This window comes from Pantherophis guttatus, chromosome 2 (genome assembly GCF_059756535.1).
Source record: "Pantherophis guttatus breed Tessera chromosome 2, ASM5975653v1, whole genome shotgun sequence".
Taxonomy (NCBI): domain Eukaryota; kingdom Metazoa; phylum Chordata; class Lepidosauria; order Squamata; family Colubridae; genus Pantherophis; species Pantherophis guttatus.
In genome coordinates this window covers 40,865,200-40,889,899 of record NC_142064.1, presented here as the reverse complement: position 1 = coordinate 40,889,899, position 24,700 = coordinate 40,865,200, and the positions used below count along the sequence as shown (strand labels likewise).

At 35.2% G+C, this 24,700-nt stretch overlaps 1 protein-coding gene and 1 long non-coding RNA gene across 22 annotated transcripts in view; one reads left to right on the top strand and one right to left on the bottom strand.

Moving 5' to 3' along the window:
- Window positions 1–24,700, top strand: part of MEF2C (myocyte enhancer factor 2C) — a 179,107-nt gene that overhangs the window by 69,126 nt on the left and 85,281 nt on the right. For 15 of the 21 annotated variants that reach the window (XM_034441260.3, XM_034441258.3, XM_034441259.3 and 12 more), the window contains one exon: window positions 14,625–14,818. In XM_034441260.3, the coding sequence (XP_034297151.1) occupies window positions 14,765–14,818 (54 nt within the window). In that variant the 5' untranslated portion in view covers window positions 14,625–14,764. Of the gene's footprint in view, window positions 1–10,972; window positions 12,716–14,624; window positions 14,819–24,700 lie in introns of those variants that run through there. The other 6 variants (XM_087885877.1, XM_087885871.1, XM_034441254.3 and 3 more) reach the window with 4 other exon arrangements.
- Window positions 2,181–10,837, bottom strand: LOC117679380 (uncharacterized). The gene is made up of 3 exons (XR_004595375.3): window positions 10,654–10,837; window positions 10,210–10,451; window positions 2,181–3,146 (listed from the first exon to the last, which is right to left on the bottom strand). It is a non-coding gene; the product is annotated as an uncharacterized LOC117679380 (long non-coding RNA).

Here is a 24,700-nt window from a genome sequence, read left to right as displayed (position 1 = left end):
AGTGGTGGGCTGGTTCAGATCGGTTCGGGTGAACAGGTAGTTCCGACCAGCGGTTGGGCCCGCCCACCTGCCCTAGTGTTATCACGTCCTATATAACCAACGGTTTTTCAATGCGCTCACATTTTCGGTTCTGGGTGAACTTGTTGTGACGCCCACCTCTGTATTTATCTATTGAGAATGTTTACTCCTATAGAAATAATTATTATAAGTACAACTGGTATCAGGATTTTCAAGAATAGTGCTGTACTTGAACATCTAGATACCTGAGTGACAAAATAGGAAAGGGAAAAAATGTATGGGGTTCATTTCATGAAATGAATACCATCTATCGACATGCAATATAAATAGAGGCTGGAGATGTATAGCAATTATTTTAATAAACATCTCTTTTTAAATGGGCATCTTTTGCATATTAACTTATTGACTTGTTTTATTTAAATTACATCTAACTATCTCATGATGGCATACATAGAATTTTCACATGAATTCTTTTCTCACATAGACACACTAGTATTTTTTTTATTTTTATCCTTAGTGTTCAAATTTTGCTATAACATCAAAAATAGGTAGCTAAAATAGATTGTACTCTAAGCAGTCTATAAGAAAAAAATTATGTTTGAGTTTTTGGGGAGAAGGAAGAAATTGGAAAAAAAGACAGCTTTGTTTTTTAAAAAAGAATAAGAGCTTTGGATAATAGTGAAGAAGAAAATATGATTTATAAATGTGGAATATTCTTCTCAACTGTGCCTTATATTTATATTTATAAATTCACATGTACGATTTTATTAAAAAGGTGGTAGAAGGTGCATAAAAATAAAATGGCTTGCTGTATGATACTTACGGTAAATGGTGGTCTGCAATTTCATCTCTATCACCTAGAATATATGTTTTGTTTTCTAATATTCAACACCTTTGATAGGTTAAATAAGATTGTTTTCTTAAAAAAATAGTATTTATATGTCTAGCTTGGATAATATGCTGCTAGTTCTGAACTCCCCCCTCCCCACACACAAACACATGTATTAATGAACTTTTTTTGTGTGGAAAAATTATGATTTACTTCGAAGACATTTGTTGTAAACATGTTGGAAGCGAGAATGTATGGTTTCTATCTTAAACCACTAAAAAACATCTGCATGTCTTTTTAGTGCTGACTAATGGTAGCATTTCTGTTGGTCTGATATCCCTAGTGATTTTCCACACACACACACACACACACACACACACACACACACACACACACACACACACATATATATATATATATATATATATATATATATATATATATATATATATATATATATATATATATATGTAGAATTAATATTTCTGCTTGGGGAAGTCCAATTTAACTACTGTCCTTCATAAGCAAAACATGTTCTAAAATTATTATAGTTTTTGATTATTGGAATTAATTAGAAACTGTACAGAAAAAATATATTTAGACCAAGCCAGGACAGTTTATGACTTGCCAAACTGAAAGCAGTGCACTGATTGTTCTAGAGCTGGGGTGTCCAACCTTAAGAACTTCAAGACTTGTGGACTTCAATTCTCAGAATTCCCAACCTAGAACTCTGTGAGTTGAAGTCCACAAGTCTTAAAGTTCCCAAGGTTGGACAACCCTACTCTAGAGGTTAGTGCAACTTTTGATCCAGGCAGAGCATATCTGTCTAATTAATAATAATTTTTATTTATTATATTTTCATCTATCCAATAATCAAAGTTCTGGATGTATGAGAAAACTGTTTGTGGAATAAAATGATAAAAAAAAAATCTTCTTCTTCACAAGAAGAAAATAAAATACAGAAAACTCACTGTTCTAGTGAAATGCACTTAAAACTAAGCTGGCATTTTAAGTGTTCCAAGGTGTTTTTCTTTTTCTAAGCAAAATTTTAAAAGTAAATAGAAACACTTGATGAAACTGTATATTTATGATGCAAATAAATACACTTTCGTAAAAGATGAAAAAATTATGCAATCACAAGCTTATCACAAGTGTATAAAATGGGGGAGGTCAGAAGCAAATAGTGACCCCATAAGAAATACAACACATGAGTAGAAGGTTTCTTTTTCTTCTCTTTTCAATGTGACTGAGAATAATAGGGACTAAAAGAAGAAAATTAGGGGTGGAAAATTCCTCACTGATGCTTTAAGAAAAATTATTCAATACAATGGGATTGTTGAATTTCCATTTATGCACTGAAGAAAATACATATGTACGCTTACATGTGCCATGCAACTGTAGAGCTACATACAGTAATCCAGTAAAAGATATGCCTAAATTATATTCTGTTTATTATTTGGGTGTAATATAAGAACCATATTCAAGCTTGCTTATCGCCTTGATCAAGGCATATCATCTATTGTAACAATATCTTTTAAAAAGATAATGTACATTTTTACAATGTAGAATGAACAGAAAGAAAATATCACTTACATTGAAATAAATTTACCTCAGTAATGTATCTTGGTATTAAAAAAATGACTGGGGTTAAATCGATGCAGTTTATACTTCAAAGGAAAAGCTTAGGGTAAATTCCTAGACTGATGTTACACTTTAGATTTTAAAAAGTGAAATCTACCCATAAAATACTTTAAATTGGAGGAGAAATTCATTTGTTCATCATTTATTCATTCATTTATATCCTTATACATATCATAAATTTTGAGCCCTAAATCCTAAGGACACCTGCATTACAAGCAAGTCGTAGAAATGTTGCTTCAAACTTCATACTGGATATGTGTGAAAACATTTTAAAAATAGAATTTAAGGATACATTTTATTATGTTTTTTCCACTCCTCTGGGGATTTGTTTCTAACGTAGTTCTCATTTCACAGAATCGCATAACGAAAGGAGTAATTTAGGTCATTAAATCCAATCCTCAGCTCAGAGAGTAAATCCAAATTAAAGCATGCTCAGTGGAGTGCCATCCAGCTTCTGCTTGCACTCATTCAGCAAAGTGGAATCTATTCCTTCCAAAGATAATTGGTTCTACTGTCAAACTGCACCATTTTTGCACCATTTTTCTTTCAGTACTACTCAACAAAAGGAAAATCTTGCAGAATTACCAAGTGTATCAGGTGATCAAAAGAAATGTGTAAGTAGTCCTTGCTTACAGCAATGTTTGAAGTTATAACAGCACTGAAAAAAGAAAAAAAAATATTTGTCAAGAACGTATTAGGTAATAAGTATAAACATAGATTGAATACATAAAGTAGATACAAATAGAGGAAACATTAGGACAGGGACGGTAGGCACGCTGGTGCTCTTATGCACGCCCCTTACAGACCTCTTAGGAATGGGATGAGGCCAGTCCTCAACCTTACAGCCACTGCAGCATTCTCACAGTCATGTGATTGTGATTCGGGCACTTGGCAACCAGTTCACATTTATAACAGGTGCTATTCAGCAGGTTCTGACAGGTTTTTTGAGAAGTTCGAAGAACTGGCAAATATCACTTCTGGCTGGCCCCAGAGTGGGGTGGGAATGGAGATTTTGCAATATTATTTCCCCAGCAGTAGAGAGGGAATGGGGATTTTGCAATATCCTTCCCCTGGAGTGGGGTGGGAATGGAGATTTTGCAGTATCCTTCCCCTGTCACGCCCACAAAGCCATGCTCACCAAGCCACACTACACCCACCAAGCCACGCCCACAGAACCTGTAGTAAAAAAAAATTGAACTTCACCACTGATTTATAACAGTTGCAATGTCCCATGGCCACATGATCACTATGTACAAGCTTTATATCTGTCTTCCCACAAGCAAAGTCAATGTGGAAGCTGGCAGGAAGTAGCAAGTTCTAGTCTAGTGACTTTGAGCTTAATGACCACAGCCAAAATGACTTGCTGTTCTTTTCTCATACAGCCTTTAGCATCTTTCATATGATGTATGTTGTAACTTAATGAAACTGATTTCAAGAAAACTTACTTGATATGTGAATAAGGCGGTTTTGCAGGTGAATATCTCTTATCATGAATCTTCATAATAGTATTCAACTGCACTTACCAGATAAAGTTAATTGGTATTAAAGAAATAGACCGAAGTAAAGAAAGATATACAAATGAGAAGATTCATCATTTTATTGGATTTGAAGGCCATTGAGTTGTGCATCTTAATTGGGGCCAGTTGGGATCATTTAATAATTGCTGTCAGAATATCAGATTTAATTCTCTTTATGCAAGTACTACAGTGGGATGAAGTTAAGCAAATTGTCATTTAAGGTTCCAAATGAACAAAGCTTTAATTAGGTTGATTAGCCTTCTATAAGACAAAAGAAGGAACTCTAAAAGTGATATCTATTATGAGTCTTGCATTACTAGTATCAAATGCTTTTATATAGTGTATGTATGCATTTGCATGATACTTATTTTATTAATTCATTTCTATGCTACCCATCAACAGCAGTTTTCACGTGAGTCCCCTGTAATAAAAAAGAACTATGCACAAAGTTAATATTATGTGGCAATTGTATATGTACTTTCCTCAGAATATGTACTTCTGAGTAGATAGGCATGCATAACAAAAAAGGATTAGGGACATTGCTGAGCCTATTAGGTTGTGCTCTCTTTTTTCCCCCTGGTGTATTGGGTTATTTTTTTCCAAATGTTCATTTCTATTTTTTTTTTTTATTTTACTTTTGAGATGTAAGCTATCCAGAGTCATTTGGGAATTGGATGGTCTGTGATTCCAATAAATAAATTAAATATTCCAGTTCATGATGGTATATAGCAGTGATGGCTAACCTTTTTGCTGTCGTGTGCCAAAAGCAGGGGGAGCAGGGGGGGTATTGCATGTGTGCATGCTCACACCCATAATTCAGTGCCCCACCCATGCTCCCCCCGCTTTTGGACATGACAGCAAAAAGGTTATCGGTGGGCCCAGCAGGCCTGTTTTTTTGCCCTCCTCAGGCTCCAGAGGCCTTCTTGGAGCCTGGGGAGGGTGAAAACATCCTTTCCCACCCACCCCGGAGGCCGGAAACGGCCCATTTCCTGACTTCTGGTGGGCCTGGAAGGCCCAAAAATCAGCTGGCCAGCGTGCGCATGTGCACTGGAGCTGAGCTAGGGCATCACTCGCGTGCCCACAGATATGGCTCCACGTGCCACCTGTGGCACGCTTGCCATAGGTTCGCCATCATGGGTATATAGCATGTTTTTCTAGATATATCCTAACAGAACAGCATTCTTGCCAGACAGGAGAGCTTTCTGGTTCTTGTTTGGCTTATATGCAAGAATCAAACATAGATAATCCACAAGATATTAAAACATAGCATTTGGAATTTGTGTTCTTGATTATTCGACCTAATTAATTTTTGCTTTTTGTAAGCAACTCTCTATCCTAAACATTTCTGATAATCAACATCTCCAGTACAATTTATTTTCCTATTAAATAAGATTAGGACAGAAAGAAGTAGGAAAAAGATCAATCTAACAATCCATCTTAACTTAAAGATTCTGCTTAAAATATTGTACCTGTGCTTAAACTTCAAAGCTAATCTATTGGTGTTTTAATGTGTAATCTTAGCTGCTTTTGTGTCAAAGGTTCAAGTTGCCTGCACAAGAATAGTTTTCATCCTTTTTATCACACTTTACAGCTTTTAAGAACGATTTTTGTCAGGGATTGCTGTGTATACTAATAGACTAGAAAAAAAATTCTGGGAAAATGTAATGTAATTGAAGGCCGCCGAAAGATTAGCTAATGTATCTTCCAATTGATTTTGTTATTTTTCCCCCTAGTGTACTCCTTCTGACAATAATAAAATGAAAAATATTGACAGTAATCTCTGAAGTGAAAAAGGAAGGGTATCTTCCTTTTTTGGTTATGAAAACTAAGTACCAACTTAAAAATTTAAGTGATAACAATATTTATATGTAAATTAACTATATACAGTATTTATAGTTCTGTGGAATAATGAAATTCATTTTTCTAAAAAGATCCTTTCTGTTCATACCATTGACAGCTTCTGCATACCTAGCATTTCTTTGCACACCAACTCATATGGCTGCCTTTGCTGTGTAGTTCATTATAGAAATTTCTTAAATAGATATTTAATCTGAGTATGATCCTGACCAACTAGATATAAGGGCAGCAGCATGGTACCTTTTTAATAATTTGTCTCTTGGTGTTATTTTCAAATCTCTGCCAAATTTTGAATTGGAACTAAAATTCAGTTGCTGAATGCCTGTAGTATAGGTAACATTTCCTAGATCAGTATTGGGGTATACAAGTTCTATTTAAAAAAGGGTGTTTGTTATTTCAGGGTGTATTGAGAGCCATATTTCCAATGGTTTTCAACCAGGGGCATCTCTGGGGGACCTAGAGTATTTCAAGGGCATCACAGGTGAAAAATATCTAATAGAGGCATAGTGTGTGATGAAAAGCAAAGTGTATAATATTGAAAATACTATTATTGATGCCAGAAAACATACCAGTTATTGTGCCATGTCTATTCCCGATAATGGGATATGTACTGGGAGGCCCACAGGAGAAAACCAAGGTCAGAAGAGGGATAACAAGTGAAAAATGGTTGAACAACAAAAATAAATTATATTTCATTTAAATTTGTATTTGCATTCAATTAAAATTAAATATAATTAACATGTCCAAGTCATGTATGTAATTTTGGGTGGGTGTTGCATTGAGTTCAGAGTTGCAAAGATTGGGGGATCTTGGTGTTTCTTATAAACATTTGTAAACATTTCATTACCAAACTAGATAACATCATCAGGGAAACAAGAAAATGGGGTTTACTGGCCATATGTGCGTGACAGCTTTCCCTACTTGTCTTGATTAGGATTGTAGTTAGTGTGCTTGTTTCTGATGGGCCTACTGAACTTGCTTGGCTGTAATGTTTCATACAGGGTTGTTCTATCTATTTTGTTGGTTCTTCCTTAGCTATGAGCTAATTTGTGGAAGTCAATTCTAAGGCAGTATGTGCCATTGTCTGTTTGTTTCCTCCTTTGGCTTTTGTTGCTTTTTAAATAATATGTAGATCTGGCTTGTGTCTCTGAAAGCTACTGCAAAGACTTTCAGGGATTATGTGAAATTAACCTTCAGGTTAGCTGAAAAGGATTAGATGGCAAATGAAGTTATGACAGAAACCTATGACATGTAAAATCTTGAAAGAAAAGTTGGGTCAACTCTTGATTATTTTCAATTTGCAGCAGCATTGACAGGTTTTATTGCCTAGGTTTAAAACATGGAAATGTCAGGGGGATCATGGATATCAATTTTCAAATTATGAGTTAAGGAAGTTTTAGTTTTGTAACGAATAATATTTTGAACATAATACCAGTGGTCAGATTATCTGAGGGACCACCTCTGTCAGAACTATTAGGTCCAGTATGAGAGCCAAATGCTGCTGGTCCCATCTGCAAAAGAGTTCCATCTGATGGCACCTAAAAGGTGCTTCTTTTGTGTTGTGGCTTTTGCCTCACTATGGGAGAGATAAGGCAAAAGCCTTATCTCTCCCATAGTGAGATTACTCCGAACCCTCATGGCTTTCCAGAAAGTCTTTAAAATATGTTCTTTTTCCAGTAAAAATGGAACAAGAACTTAGAATCATGAGGTAAAAGAATAATCTTTTCCTTACAATATTTAGAGAGTAGGTAAATCAGTGCAATTGAGCATGTTGCTTTCTTGTGAGACAGGGCACCAAATTATGAAATATGCCTGTTGTGAAATAGAAAAGTTTGGGCTCTGATTGCAATAGAACCTGCCTATTTTACTAGGTTTGTCACTTTACCATGATTATGTCACTTTCCTATAAAATGTTATATTTTGTTTCTATCTACTGAACACTTATGAGTTTATAACACATTCTTTACCTATTTAGTATGATTTTTGAGTGATGTGTCATTAAAAACATTAAAAGCTGACAGAAAAAAAAAAGAAACACAGAGCCAAACTCCTCCCAATAGTACATTTTGGGAGAGACATTAAAAGTAAATTGTGACAATATATCATATAATAATACTCAGTGGCATAGAACAGAGTAAAGCAGAATAAAAGAGACAGACTGTGGTACGATTAGCAAAAAGGCCTTAATAAAAATAACTGATGTTTCATCTGTAAAGATTTGACTTCGTAATTATAATTGAATGAAAAAGTGTTATCTTTAATACAGAAATGGTAAAAAAACAAATAATAAAAGTAAATCTGAACATAGCACAAATTTTTAGGAGCACATTTGATGATCATTTAATTAGTCATCCAATGCTCTGGATATTAAGAGACCAAATTAAAAGAACTCTTATCCAATACTTCTAAGAGGCATCCACTTAAGATTGTTTTAATGTTTCTAGACTTCTGTTCATTGATGATCAAATTATGCAGCCTAAGCTATATACTGTGGTGGCAAACCTATGGCACACATGTCACAGGTGGCATGCAGCGCCCTCTCTGTGGGCACATGAGCCGTCACCCCAGTTTAGCTCTGTCACGCATGCGTGTGCCTCCCGCCAGCCAGTTGGTCATCGGGTCTCAGCCGTTCATGTATGGAGGCGGGGGGCGTGCAGGGTGTGTGTGATGTGCAGGGGTGGGGCACATGCAGAGGGGAAACATGCATGCACGGGGGCGGGTGTATGCAGGGGGCTCACACACATTGAATTTGGGGGGTTCAAGCACACTTTGGGTACTCGGTCTGGAAAAGGTTAGCCATTACTGCTATATATTCTTATAGAACATCCATGGCAAACTTTCTGTTGTAAGCGTATGTTATCTTAAAACAAGTTCTTTCTCCATATTTTAATGTGGCTGTCTAGCCATATCATGCAAATGTGTAAATGTAGCTTGTGTTCAGGTTTTGCACTGAAATGTTTGAGACAGATGTTGGAATCTTATAAAGATCCGGATCCTCTTTCTTTTTCATAGTAATGTCTCTCTGCTCAAATTATATCTCTCCTTCTAGCATGCTGTCTCTGTGTTATAGTGCAGCGGTAATGACATCTAGTGTATAACTGTATAATGAAGTTGTTTTATTTTTTTTAATAAAAACAAAAATATCTTTTTTATAAAGAAAGCTAAAAATTAAGAAAGTAATATAAAGAATAGGGAAAGAATAAAAGGAAGGAAAAAAGGAGGACAAAGTCATAAATGCAGAAAAAAAAGTATAAAGAAAAAAAAGAAAGTAAGTATAAAGAACTAGCTTCCGATTTCCTTTATATCATAATATAAATTTACCTCTTACTCTGGTTATATCATGAGTTTCATTTTTTCTAAGATCTTTTTTGGAACTATCAAGATCATAAGTCATAAATTCATCTTTTCCTGTTCCACACAAGAAATCTAGAGAGAGTTTCCAGTGAACCATACGTTTTCTCTAATCAAATATGTTAATTTTTCCACTTTGCAAGTTCCATCACCTTTATCATTCATTCCTCCATTGTAGGCAATGTTGGCTCTTTCCACCTCTAGGCATATAACAATCTTGCTGTAGTAACCATATAAAAAACAAAGTTCCCTGACTCTTTCCTAATTGTTTTTAAATCATTGCCGAGAGAAAAGCCTCTTAAAGCATATTAAACTTTAAAATCTTTTGTATCATTTTGAATTGAAAACTTTCTGCTTTTTTCTTTAAATGTCCACTAAGCATGATAGAAGTTCCTTCTTGTTTACATTTCCAACATAATTTTGAAGTAACTTTATGCATTTGAGACCTTCAAATGTCTTCAGTGGCATACGCTACTCAATACATCATTTTATTTTTAAAAATCTCTAAGATTATGACAGGGTGTAAATTCCAGATGTTTTAACTACATATTCCTCCACTGTTCTATCTGAATATTATAACCAAAGTGTATGAAGAGGTATTTTTAAAGAGCCATATTTAGGTTTAAGCTATATATGAAGTATGCCAGGGAAAATTAATTTGATGATGGCTGTATGCATTGGCCTGTACATTCATCGGCTCAGTGTTTTCTCCAACATAAGCACACCAGGCTTGTCTATAAAGCATTTACTCTTTGTTCCATGTTTAGAGAATGGAACTAGGGTCATTTTCATTTAAGACTAATAATCAGCAGGGAAACTTCGGCTTTGGCAACTCTGTGTCTCTCTCAGCCTGATTTATCTTACAAGACACTGATTTATAGACTTAGTAAAGATTATGTCCTATTGAATTGGGTTTGGGCTATCCAATTCCTTCTTATGGGAAATGTAAATGCGTGTTACAATGCAAATGAATGCCATGTTAATCTTTATACTAACCTTGGTCACCATCCTTATCACAGTCTGTTTTACAGCCAGTTTTACATGTTGAAATGGACGATTCCTGCTGCAATTCTTAAGCAAAATTTCAGTACTGTAAAGCTTCTCCCGAAGAATGTTAGCTAGACTTGCCCATGTTTGTTACATCATATTGCAATTCCTCTTTTAATATGCATGAAACATTATCTTCCGGCGTCAATCCACATGTAGGGTTTTGTTGTGGTTGTTGTTTTTTTGCATGTCTAAAAGAAAACAATAGAAAAAAGACTCTTATGTTTATCTTTTAAAACAAAACATTTTTATTAAATCTCTACCCATGCAAAGTTAGAGGCAGCAGTTGATATATATGTAGTTCAAACCAAACCAGGGCATGGGGTGGGAAACAGCAGTGACTGTATCTAATTTAATATACAGATAGATATTTTTTAAAAAACAAAAGCTTACATCACCACCAAACACATTGGCTTTTCTTTCCTAGTTGTTTCCTTATTTATAAATTAAACATTTACACTCCTCCATTTTTATTTTCCTTCTTGCCCCTTGGGTGATTTGTTCAAAGGGTCCTCCGTCTGAAGTATTGCAGCAGAACAGATTCAAAAATTTCTGTTCAGAGAAGGAAGTGAAGAGTTTTGGTTCCTATTTTGCACTTCTGGAACAGTTTAAGGAAGGAAGCACCTTTACACCTTTTATTGTTCGTGGTTGCTGACATCATCTCCTTCCCTGACCACTCAGTGCGTGTTTCCTGCCATTCTGTCAAGACGCTACTGTGATACTGAGTGGGAGATGGACAGAATGTGTAAGAGAGCAGGCAGAGAAGAGACTGCAGTGTTTGGATTTGTCCACTGGAACTCAGATTCTTCTTCCCTCAGCTGTCTCTGCTTTTGCCAAATTGTAAAGTGAACAGAAGCCCGCCAAAATGAAGTTCCTCATTTTAGCAAATAATCTGATTTTTTTTTGTAAGTGTTTGGGTTTCCGAAAGGGGGAAAATGCTGAAGGCAGTAATTTTGAAGACTGTAACATCAACATTTTTAATGCATTTGTTTGCATATAATGCTGTCATTGTCTTAGAAGATTTCTTTAATGTAGACCTATTTGGATAGGGTTTCTGGAGTGATGTAATTCATAGCTAGTTTTGGGTGATGTACATTTTTTAGAGCAGCCTAGAGTTTGTGCTATTGTATTTTTTTTTATTATTATTATTTTTTTTTTGAGAAATGCATGGTAGGTTTTTATAGGCGACTGAAAGTTGATCTTGTAGAAGTTTCAGAGGCAGGTAGTCAACATACTTTTAAATATTTGGCAATATTAGAGAGTAGATGGCTCATAAATTGACTATGCTTTTCAATTTATCCCACAATATATTTATTAAGTTTCTTTACCATATAATTTAGCTGTAAGAGTTTGAATCTTTCCTATAAATATATATAAATGGTAATTTCTATTTTTAGTTCATGCATGGATATGAGCATATTTATAGCGGTATTTTTCTGCTATCTTTCGGGAGGGGGAGTATAATTCAACTGAAAAAAATCCTAAAATCCTACAAAGCCACTTTTGAGCAAAAAGCTATTCCTAATGTCTGTTGTTTATGACTGATAGAACTCTTGTATCTCTGAATCATGTGTATGTTTCGAAGTGCTTGCGTATGTGCACATATGTATGTGTGAATTAGTGAGTGTTTACAGATAGAAACAGTGAACATACTGTTAAGCTTCTTGATCCTCCACATTCCTGTATCTGAGAAGCAGCAACGTCATAAATGGGATCAATGTTTCCTTTTTAAATTGCAAGAGTTATTCTCTCTCTCTCCCCCCCACCACCACCACTACCACCAACTTGTCAACAAATTGTTGCTGCAAACATGCACAATGGTTCGAATTCATCTTTTAAATTACAGTGATGCAAATTTGGTGTTCTGTCAGTCTTCCTAGTAGGTTTATGTTTGCTGGTTCCAAGAGGTATTTGTGAAACTATATTTAGAATATTTTATATAGTTGCTGAATACTTAACGTTCCTGACACCGGACTGTTTCTATTTTTCTTTTTCTTTCTGAAAGCTTGATATGAAATGTGGAACTGATAGTTGTGTAGGAGGGGCTAACCATGCTGCTGTTTTACCCCGGCTCTGCTCACAAGTTCTTGCAGACAAGAGTGTCAGCATTCAGTGATTTCCCGTTCTCCCCCTATTCCCCCCGCCCAAGGTTTTTCTCATGCAGGCTTCAGACTCTGGATGTGTAAAGCAACTCTCATCCTGGCTAACTGTCACCACTTCTTTAATCTGCCCACTCTGACCTTCCACCCTCAACAGAATAAGAGCTTAGGCAGACATAGGGCTGTAAGCCAATAGTGCCTCTGGCTCCACGTGAGTGAATGAAAGGAAAGGAAATTGTCCCATATGCTTCTGCTGTGGATTAGTCTATGGGTTGTCTATGTGGTGGAGAAAGCCTGTTAAACTTCTTTGGGTTCATCTCGTACATGAAAATTACCTGGATTTTTTAAAATCAGAGGTAAGAATCACTATTTGGTATGGATGGGAGATGGGGATGGGAGAAAGGCTAAGGGGATGCTCCCAAGAAAAAGTCCAGTCAAAAACAAATAAACATGTTACTGTAACTTCCAATAACTCTAAGGGACTATGACATGTTCAAATGTATATGATATGCAATACAGCTTTAGAGAGCTTGTTTGAATTCTATTCTATTTCTGGATTGTTATGAACAGATCAAGTTGCATCAGTTAAAATTGTAGAACTGTACAAATGGAACTGTTTCACCGACACATAGCCTGATTTGGATAGTTAAGAAAACATCAATGCTGCAGTTTTTAATGCTATAAAGTAATAGTACCAGCAATTATATTGCGAAAACATTATAAAATATACTGCTGATTTGCAGTATAACCGTATACATTTCTATCTATCTATGAGTAAGCCCAGTGAATTCCAAGGGAGTATATTTAAAATTGCATTTCAGAGTGTATAGAATGTGGAATTTGTGTGAAAGTAACACATGTTCCTTTCAGTTTCTGTTATAAAGCCAAATATCTTTTCACTAAGAAAAAGAGAAGAAAGGGTGACATCAAAATGAGAATCAGTTTTATTGTATGAAAAACAGTACATTGATAAATCATTGCTTTTTATTTTTTACATAATTGTTCAGGTTGGCTGTAAGAAAAACCAGTGTCCAATTAACCAGAAAAATCTTAGTCTGCACATTTATATGCTTTTAATTAATAAATAATTTTGTTATATCAGAATTGTGTATAAAATATTAAGGCTGCAATCCTACATGTTCACTCACCTAAAGAAATCTGACTAATAGGAATAGGATTTTATTGTAATATATACGAATATGGAAAAGCTGGTTTCTCCAACTAATGTTAAAATCTTTTCATGACATTTGCAGCCAACTTTTAGGATTGCAAAAAGCAACTGAGAGATTTCTGTCTTTAGATTCTATGTAATTTGCATTATATTTTTATCTATGGTGAATTTCCATTGGTTTTTAATTCACAACTATATATTTTATTTTTAGTTTATGTTTTGCAGTGAGTTGGATTAATATTGTGGCTTCTAGCATTTTTGTGGAGGAATATAAGAAGTGCTGCCATGTGTTTGTGGATTTTTGGTGCAATTATGACTTCTTACAATGTGGTTTTTGTTTGTTCGTTTGCAGTGTATGGGATTTGGTACATGGAATATATCAACAACTGTTCTATTTATTGTGTTTCCTGTAGATGGAGATATATACAAATGTATTTAGGGAATATATATGTACTAAACTATGATAGAAGGATGAATATTTTTCTTTTGAAATCTTTTTAAATGCAAGATAATTTTAAAAGATTTAAGAATCAGCTGACATTTCCCATATATCAAATAAAACATTAATAAAATAATGGTCCAGCCTATTTGCATAATAAGAAGCATTATTATCTCTTCTGTTTTCATTCAAAAGTGAATTAGCTTGATTACTTAGCTTGCATAGGTATGGAAGGCTTCATTAACTCTCTGATTCAGGTAATTTTTCATATTTCTGACGATGTATTAGAGAACAGAAAAATGTGCATCGATGAAATGTAGGAGAGCATTTACTTTAATTGTTATAGTGATGCCTTAAAAGGATTCTCCAACACTTATACTTTGAATCTCGTCTTATATGCATGAATGTTCTAAATAATTGTCTGTAGAACTAGAGTGCCAAAGGTATTTAAGAAAAACCTTGACAACCCATCTGTCAGTAATTAATAATGATAATGCTGAACCATTCTTGACTTCATTTCTAATGTAGTTGCTTATTTAGCAGTTCTACATGCTAAATGCATTCAGGCCACTTGATAAAATACCACAACTAATCAAGTTCTATTGAGATTTTGTCTGAGTAACTTAACTATTCACTTCTTTTGTGTACTTGGCAGGAACGGATGCAGGGGTCTGTGAATTAAATTGTGTAAGTGCTGAAGAAGGAGTCTTGGTTTGAGGAAACAGGAAAGAGGAAGGAAAGAGAAGAAGAAAATACAGAAGTGTAGGAACGAACGAAAGAAGAAAAACGGGGACTATGGGGAGAAAAAAGATTCAGATCACGAGGATAATGGATGAACGTAATAGGCAGGTAAGTTGAAATTTAAAAATCCAGTATCATCAGATCTTATAAAGGCTATAATCATCACATCTGCATTGAATCAATGGGACATAATAATGGATTATAACGTGTTTCATGTGTAGAGTTTTCAACTTCTATTGAACTATTAACATACACACATATTTGTAAAAACAAATTATTCCTAGAATTCCTTATCTCATGAAATGATTGATACTTAATGCAATATTTTTATTAAAGTAAAATACACTTCATTTTATCATCCATATAACTGCTTAGTATCTTAATTTGAATTAATCCAATGATCAAGATAATTCATATAACTCTTACCATTGTTTAATGAACTGATTTTTGAAACTGACTTGGGTCATATTGGATAGTTATATTGTTTAATGTTTATTTTGTAACGTAAAACATAACATGGTGGCACTTTGAGGACTTGCTCAAATTGTTATTCTTATTTTAAAAAATCCTTTTATGAAATCTGAGAGTTCTCAAGATAAAATGTCTAGTTTTATCTGGATAATTCTGAAATGTCAGCAATACATCTTGCATCAATACAGTATCCCTATACAGAAATTACTTCTGGAAAAATTAATTATTGTTGTTTAAAATTAAGGCAACAATTGTTTTCTATAAAAAAATGTATAGAAGCAAAGAAACAAACATTAAAAGTCAACACATATATGCAGGCATGCAAAAAAAAAAAGTCTGCTAACCAGAAGAACAACAGAATGTGACTCCATGCATCTTCAAATATGTTATGAATGCATGCTACATCTTGGGTTTAGATTAGGTTTTGAAAATGGGAATATGTTCCATTTAACTCATTTTAATTGATTATGCAGATCCAGAGGCTTATGGGTAATTGTTTCTATTCGAGCGACAGACAGGATTTCTAAGTATTATTAGTATTCCTTTTTCATTGCTAGATCAGTAAGAATACTTAATCTCATTTTACCCCTTGGAGATCCCTGTGCTGTCCTTAGATTCCAATGCAACCAAGGTATCCGTAACTAGCAAGCAGCTTTTTGCCTGTATCCCTCTTGCTGATCAGTTGAATGCCTCTTATAAATATGATGCAATGTAGAAATAATTTATAGTTCTAATTTTCAAGTGAGTCTTGTGTAAAATTTGAAAACACTGCAATTACAAGCATAACTTGACCTCTTCATGGCAGAAAATCAAGTTTCAAATAAAGGCAACAGTGATAATACTTGATAGATTCATTTAAAGTCTTCCCTCTAGATTACTTATTGTTCTGGGAAAAATCAAAAAGCATTAATTTTGTCAGTAGCAAAGTCTCATATCTGTTTTAATTGTTTATTGTTTGGAATTTAAATTTAAAAATAAAATAGAGGCTAGCAGCGTTAAGGATATAGACATTGGTAAATTTTGCCATAATTCTTTTAACCATTTTCTTTAAAGTTATGTCAAAATAAATTTAAAAGTGGAGGAAATTTAAATGTCTACTTATTTTTTTTAAGGGAATAAAGTTTGCTCAAACATCAGATCTTTTCTTTTAGGCAGACTTGGCAATATTTTCAGATGATACATTTTTAAGAATAGGTGTTTTCTGTTTTTATTGAAAAACTTCTGTATATTCAAAATACATATATGACTTAGTCAAGAAGTATTTGAATAAAATATTATTTAAAAAATCAGAATGTCACATTTAATAAATATTAATGATCAGAAACAGGATCAAGCCACAGCTAAGTTTTGCCGATTTCAGGACAGATTCAAACCAGTGAAGTTTAAATCAGTTAAATTTAAAGGAGCTTAACATTGACTCAATTATGAAAAATGTTCTGGAAGGTTAAAGGCCATTATATTTAATTATATTAATTATTTTTCTATCATTTCATTGGAAATGATCTGTCTTGTCTTATTCTTTGTTAAAATGCTTGCACAATACTTATGGCATAATTGATAGAGATGGATTCTGTTGTTGAATTTGTTTTTGAAAATGCTTAGACTTACTGTGAATACTCCATTGTAAGTTTGTAATGAGCAGGCAAACCTTTTATGTCCTATTAGTTTTGCTATTTTTTTAGAAAATAAAATTAAATGTTTCATAATTACTATAATAGTGAACTGATTAAATCAAGAGTTGGAAGAAGTTAAATTATATGACTAAATTATAAGTTTTTATTAGAGATTCTATGCATCTGACTATATTTTTCTAGAGGGGACTACAGAATAGTGTATAAACCAGAGCTACAGCCTTCAACAGGTTCAGTAAAAATCTTTTGTTTCTCCAGTGGTTAATTTCTGCTGGAGCCAAGCAGCCATCTTTTAACAGAGGCAAATATGGATCCAACCTATCATTGTTGTAAGATATAAGAGTGCATATTAAACTCCATATATACTATATATCTCTTTCAAAAATATTAGGAAAACAATTTTAGAATAGTGTAGAATATAATTCCTGATGAAATTGGGGAATTTAGGTTAGTCATGGCTATTTTTTTCTTCTGATTTCAGTGGGATTTTGTGAGAACTTTCTTTTTTTTTTTTTTTTAAATTTTTATTAATAATAAAAAGAAAAAACAAAACCAACATAAATACATAAAATAACATACAAAACTAACAAACATCGATTCAGTCCAATGACTGACTCTTAGAAGTTACTATAACGGTGGAGTATTTTCCATTTTTGTATTTATATTAATGTCTATAATCATCTATTTACACGGTTATATATATATATATATATAATTGATTCCTTATTTACTTCTATACATTTCTATTGATTAGTCATAAACTATCTTTGTATTCCTATTTTTGCCTCCAGCCAGCCGTACCATTTTTGCCATACTAAATAATAATCAGTATCATCCTTCTCTTGTATTTCTTTTGTAAGCTTATCTAATTCTGCACATTCTGTAATTTTAGTTATTATTTTGTCTTCTGTAGGTAACTGTTCAGATTTCCAATGCTGGGCAAAGAGTATACGTAGGGATTTTGTGAGAACTTTCTTTAGATACATAAAGTTTCTTTAGTTGCATAGTTTTGCATAGTTTTTTATTTAATAATGAGTGTTAAAAATTTTCACATGCTTGTATTGGAGACTTGCTTATGTTAAGTTAAAAATAATGTGTATGGAAGGGATCAAATTATCATTGTGTTTTCAGTAACTCTTTAATTTGCATAAGAAAATATACACAGGACATGAATGTTTTAAAATTAGGATCTGTTCAGTGGGAAATATAGATGGCTTAATTTTCTTTTCTGAAACATAATTTGGTTGAACGCATCTATAATATTATTACATTGACATTGGTAGACAAAAATTTAGAATTTGTTTCTTCCCTTTTTGGCTCCTGCTTGCCAACCTGGAAAAGGAGATACTTTCTTTCTGTAATAGAAGGATTATGAATTGCAGTACATTTAAATATATATATATCTTTTGTGATAAAATACCAATTGATCATTTTGCTGTTTCTGCTTTAATTCATCAAAGCACAAGTGCATAACATCACAAGGCAGTATTTCCTCAACACATGAAAATTTTTCAGAGTATTTTTAAACACCTACAATTTTGATCATCCATAATTTAATATCCTCCATTCAATATTTTAATACTTTTTCTTTTCTTAAGTTATGCATGTTAAATTTGGTTTGACTAGTTTTTAAATAGAATCTGAGATTCTCAAGATTTCCAGGGTATTTCAAGAATCATGTGCTCACTGAAATTTTTTTAGTCATGCCAAAAATAGCTTATAAAGTTTTGAGAGGCTATTATGTTATGGCAGCCAGTGCAAAAGCAGTTATAGAGATGGTGTACAGAATAATTCCAAGGAAGGGGTATAAAAATCAAAATGAATTAATCCCCAACTTCATGCTGTGTTTAAACACTTTCCTGCAAAATGAGTTTCCTCTATGATCGTCCAAATTCCTTTTTGCAAAATTTCTTTTCATTTAACATTGTAATACAATTGTGTTTTCCATTTGCCATTATAAAATGGAGTTAAATAATAGCACTCATTAATTATTAGTACAACTAAATACATTATGAAATACAGTAAGGTTTACTTTTAACAGTTAAGAAACCTGCTCTTCCACCATTATCACCGAAAGTAGAAATGTAAGAAATTAATATGTTAAAGTGACAGAATCAGTAGGTTTCATAATCCTGTTGTTAGGGTCAAATGCACTCTAAGAAAGCCATGCAAATACCGGTAGTATGTCATTCTTTTAAAAGATAATGCCATACAAAAATAAAAGTAAGCTAAGGGGAAAAGTGCAAAACATGGTTTCTGGAATTCTTAATAGTAGCTCTTGATCATGTGACTTGAGAAGAAGGATGAGGAATAGGTTAAACTGGTAGAGTGAACAAAATTGGGAAGCACTTCCCAAATACAGTACATAGAAATATACTGTGTAATTTTTTTTAACATTTTTTCTTTTTCATCTTGATCTTTCTTTTGCCAGCTTTTTCACCTATAATGAACTTTTTCTATTCTGCTCTGTTTTAGAGAATTAATGTGCTGATGAATAGAGAGAATAGCAAACTGTTTACATGATTTATTTACAATACTCCTTTGGAAAGAAATATATTTATTTCAACTAAAACAGGCCCGTGTAATGTAATGTACAAAACCTACACTAACAGTATATTATAGCAAGTAATGAAAAAAATAAAAGAATTGTGTGTTTCTGTGTGTATAGACATGCACACTATAACACTGTGGTTGTGCAAGCACAAAAGAGTAGTATCAGTTGTGAATTATTAGTTAGAAAAAAGGCTCTCAATTTTTTTTTGCCATAACTGCCCTACGCTTTCAATGCACAACAATAATGTTTCAAAAGAAAGCAGGGCAGATAAAGTATTTTATGTAAAATGTTTTACTGCTTTGATACTCAGCCACTGAATTCACTGCAAGTATTGTACCTTTATTCTTCCTTCCTTCCTTCCTTCTTTCTTTGGGCTGCTTAAAATATCAAGCCTAAAAATTTTGTTCTGCCACCTGAATATCTCTGGCTGTCTATATTCCTGGACCAGGGATTGGCACTGTAGCACCCATAGGTGCTATAGTGACCATGAAACCACTAGATGGCATACATTGTCTGTATATGTTTGGGTGGGGGGCTGTGTTTGCGTTTTTAAAAAAACACACATTTAAAATGGCCAAAATTCCATCCAAAGAGCCAAATTCCACAAGATCCCTTTCTGATTTTTTTTAATTCAAATTATTTCATTCTTGCATCTCCAATGTTGTAAGACATGCAGCAACTTCCAGCTTCCTGAAAAGATTATTAATTCTTTTGGGGTCTAAAAAAAAAAATCCTGCCAATCTCTGTGTGTTTGTGTGTGTGTACAGATATAGATGTAATGAGCTGTGTGACAACACATAAATACTGTCAATAGATAAATAAATCTTAGCATTTGAAACTACAGCTGGGCATTATGTGATTAAAGCTTAGTCTTAATATAAATTTATATTTACTTTTTTCCCCTCGACATTGCTGCATTATGAAGTGACGAAAAGAGGGTCAGTATCACTCTTGCTGAAAATTCGAGTCTTTTTTGAAAATTCGAGACTGCTGCTTAAGACCTCTCTTTGTGGATAAGAAGTGTTGAGAGAACTTCTGGTTCTTTTGTTTTAATTTTCCAAATAAAGCCAGATTTTCCAAAATTACCAAGCTAGTGGCATATCAGTTAAAAAAAATATGCTGTTAAAATAATGCTATGTTTGATGCATTTAAAGGAAGTATAATAACCTTGCCTGATCTAGATTTGCAGCTGCTTTGGGACATCTTTGTGTATTAATCTCATAAGCATAACCTATTAACGTTGCAGAACTACCAGGTTTTTGGTTTTGGACCACAATGTATTAAAATTTATTATTGTAAATAAAAACAGTGGAGGTGATAGTGGCGATGTTAATGATGATGCAATGAAACAGTGAGAAATAGCATTAGGTGAAATGTTTTAATCTTTATAACTTTATGGTATGGATATGGTTAGCAGACATTCTGATCATGTAAGAATAAGATTAAAACATATTTTTAAATGTTTGTCTAAGTTAAAAGAGAAGGGACACCATTGTGTGGTAGCTTTGGGACACCTTTGTGTAGTAGCCTCATAAGCATAAGGATTGAGATAGACAGACAGATAGACAGACATACATACAGACAGACAGGCAGGCAGGCAGGCAGGCAGGTAGGTATAATCTCAAGCCATACTTGTAATGGTTTAGGACTGCTTCGAACATGGTATTGTGGATGATTAATGCAAAGATTTATGAATTGATTCCAGTACCTCTGAAACATGACAGTAGAAAGGCAGAGAATTAAAACAAAAAAGTTTCAGACATCTATGGAACACATCTAAACAAAAATATTATCTATATTTTGACCCAGATATAGGGTGCACTGCTGTATGTAAAAAAATGTTTTCCCCAAGCATGTCTCATAATACAATGAAACACTCACCCCCAGAAACCACATTCTAAAAGTCAGGCATATGATTGGAATGGGAAGAATATTGAAAGAGATCAGCAACTACAAGAAGTGGTAAGTAAAGTGGGGTATAAGACAGTGATGGCGAACCTTTTAGGGACTGAGTGCCCAAACTGCAATGCAAAACCCTCTTATTTATCACAAAGTGCCAACATGGCAATTTAACCTGAATAATGAGGATTTCAGTCACTCTTTCACAACTTCTCCCTGGTGGCACTGGATTTCTTTTACAGCACAACTAAGGAATTAAGGGAGTGTAGTGCAGTAGCCTCTGGAGGGCCAACACATCCTTATTCCTTCCTTCCTTCCTACTTTTTCCTTCCTTCCTCCCTCCCTTCCTTCCTTCCTCCCTTCCTTCCCCCCTCCTCTGATTTCACCTTCCTTCCTTTAATCCTGTATATTATGCTTCGTTATTGTTAGTATTTATTAAAGAATGCTGTGTATCTTAGAAGCTCTCAGCAGCTGTTGTGGCTGAAACTATCCTGGACTGTTATTTACACACCCACACCAACATTTTTATTCCACTTTCCCGGGTCCTTGGGAAAGGAATGGCATCTTTTCCCCATCCTGTCTTTAATAAACCCTAACCCCCCTCACAGCCTTTTAGCCAGGGGTGGGTTCTACTTACCTTTACTACCGGTTCGCATCGCACCCGCATGCACAGATCACCTATGATGACGTCCGGGTCAGTGGGCAGAGCCTCCCACCAGTTTTACTACAAGTTCTTGCGAACCGGTCTGAACCGGGGGCACGCAACCATTGCTTTTAGCTACTATTGTCCCACCTTGCTTCCCCCTCCCCTTAAAACAAGGCTAGGGAAGAAAGCCGGGAGAGGAGAATCTAAGGGAGAGGGAAGAAGAAACACAAACAGAAATCCCACTCTGAATAGGCTCCCACCCAGATTTCAACTGATTTCTTCTCCAATTCTCTGATGAACAGACAGCCCCTTTTGGGACTCTGGACCGCCAGGCCTTTATTTTCCCCATTTATTGGGGGAAATTGGATTTTTATTGGGTCTTCCCTCCACCCCATGCCAAAAGGAAAGCTAACTGGGCTTCTACTCCTAGAAGCCCCCTACCCTTGCACCTGCTCCCTGCTCCCTTCCTCAAACCTCCACTCAATCCCACTTTGGGACAGAGGAACGCGCACTGGAAACACCTGTTGGGGTGATGTGGGAATGCGCCTTCTGATGCTCCAGCGCTCAGCCTGCAATTCTGCACTCCTCCAGGCCTGGCTTACTGAGGAGGGGGGAAGCAGCCCTGACACCTCCACTTTCCCCCATCATCGCTGCCCGGCTTCCTCAAAGGCACAGTGCATTTAAAAGGCAGCAGCTCGTGTCTGGAGGTGCCAAACAATGGGACAATTGCGAGAGCTGGGCCAGGCCTCTCCACTGTCTGACTCGCCAATGGAGGCACTTCTGCCAGGCCATCCCTCCCCCTTGCAGGGCTTTTGTGCTCAGTGCTTGGCCAGGGGAGGGGAGTGCTTCCCCATGCCACCCCCTTCTTTCTCTTGGTCCCGCCAACGAGGGAGGAGAAAGGCCAGGCTTGGGGGATGGCCTCCACCCTGCAATGTCCTCCCCCACCACTCTCTCCCAGCCCTCTTTGCTGGAGGCAGCAGCAAAAGTACCATGATGAAGGTGGAATCCTGTTGCCGCGCAAAGGCAAGTGCAGGGGTGCTTCACTCCCGCACTGAGGCTCTGCCCATCACCACCACCATGATGGGACAACAGCTCTTTCATCCTTCTGCCGCAACAGCGCCACAGGGAGCAACAGCATAGGGGTAAAAGAGCCGCATGGGTCGCATTGTGACTCCATGTTGTAATGGGTTCCAGGAGGAGGACGGGACTCCGCCTCCACCATTGTGAAGCACATGAGTGAAAAAGTTAACTCAATCAATTCCAACTTCGTGAGTGCGTGTCCACAGAGTGCGTGCCCACAGAGAAGGCTCTGTGTGCCACAGATTCGCCATCATGGGTATAAGATAATCTTTTTGCCAGCTGATTCTTCTTGGAACCTAAACATATGCAAATATATTTTAATACATTAAAAAATGGAAGGTTGGGCCCATGCATTGATCCAAATGATTACAGTGCTTTGATGGCACAGAACAAATAACTCTGAGATAGATATAGACAAGTTACTGCAGTTTCATTTTAGCTCCAGTGAAGTAATAAAACCTGAATGAATCATGACAGGCTTGCTCTATGAATTTTACTGAGGTTTGGATGTCCTATGATACTGGCAGCATTGCTGAGGTGTCATATAGGATGTCTACTTCAAGAGGTATCGTTAGAGCCAGGGCAAAAAATTCTCTCTTATTCCCTTGCTCAGCATTCTACAAGAGAAATACAGCCAGAAACAGTGTTAATCGGCAGGTTCCCGACACACTCTTCCCTAAATGATAAAACAATATCAGGCCTGTGGCTGACTTAATTAATCATATCCCATTGGCCACAGTGAGAGAGATTAAAAACAAAAAGGCTCTCTCAATGTGTCTTTGTTTGGATTCTCTCCCCTTCTCAACTGTACAGAATTGAGTTCATAAATTTGATTAATTTGCTGCATAGTCATTTTAGCTTTAATGTCAGTGGCTAACAAATTCAACATCTGTCAGTCTTATCCAGGAAATGGAGGAGGAACCATACTTGTTGCTCTTCTTGTCTGTTTTTGCTTTAAAAAAAAGAAATCCCTCCCATTGTAGACAACAAGATAATGTTAGAACTAAAAAACACAAACCTGATTTTTTTCTCCTTAAGTTTGTGAATATGGATTCACTGGATTGGTCCCTCCTAATCAAGCCTTGTTGTGGTTTCTGATTCCTCCTTTTTTGTTTTTAGTCAGACTTTTAAAGTCAGCAATCAGTTTTATTTATTTATTGTAATATTCTCTGACCTAACGGCTGTGATATTTTTTTTTAAGTCGGGATAAAAAAATTATCTGAAGGGCCAGAATGAATATGATGTTCAGTTGCTTATCTAAAATTTTAATCTCTCTCCATTTGGGAGAAGGTACTCCAATTCATTCTACAATTCCTGTGATTCCCCCCCCCACAATTAACCAATATCTGTTTCCAATATTATATGCATTATTTCAAAATAGAAAGATCAATTTTTCGATTAACTCTAGTTCTGCTTCAGTATAGTGAAACACAAGGCTGTGAAATTAAATTAAAAGGAAAACAAGGTATTTATAACAATCCTCTTTTATTTATTATATTTAGAAAGTGTATAATTCTTGCAATTTTATTATAGGACTGAATGCTACCTTGTTTCCCCGAAAATAAGACCCAACCGGAAAATAAGCCGTAGCATGATTTTTCAGGATACTCGTAATATAAGCCCTACCCCAAAAATAAGCCCCAATTAAGATTGTCAACCAGAAAGAGGTGTTTAGTACTGTATTTCCTCCAAAATAAGACCTAACCAGA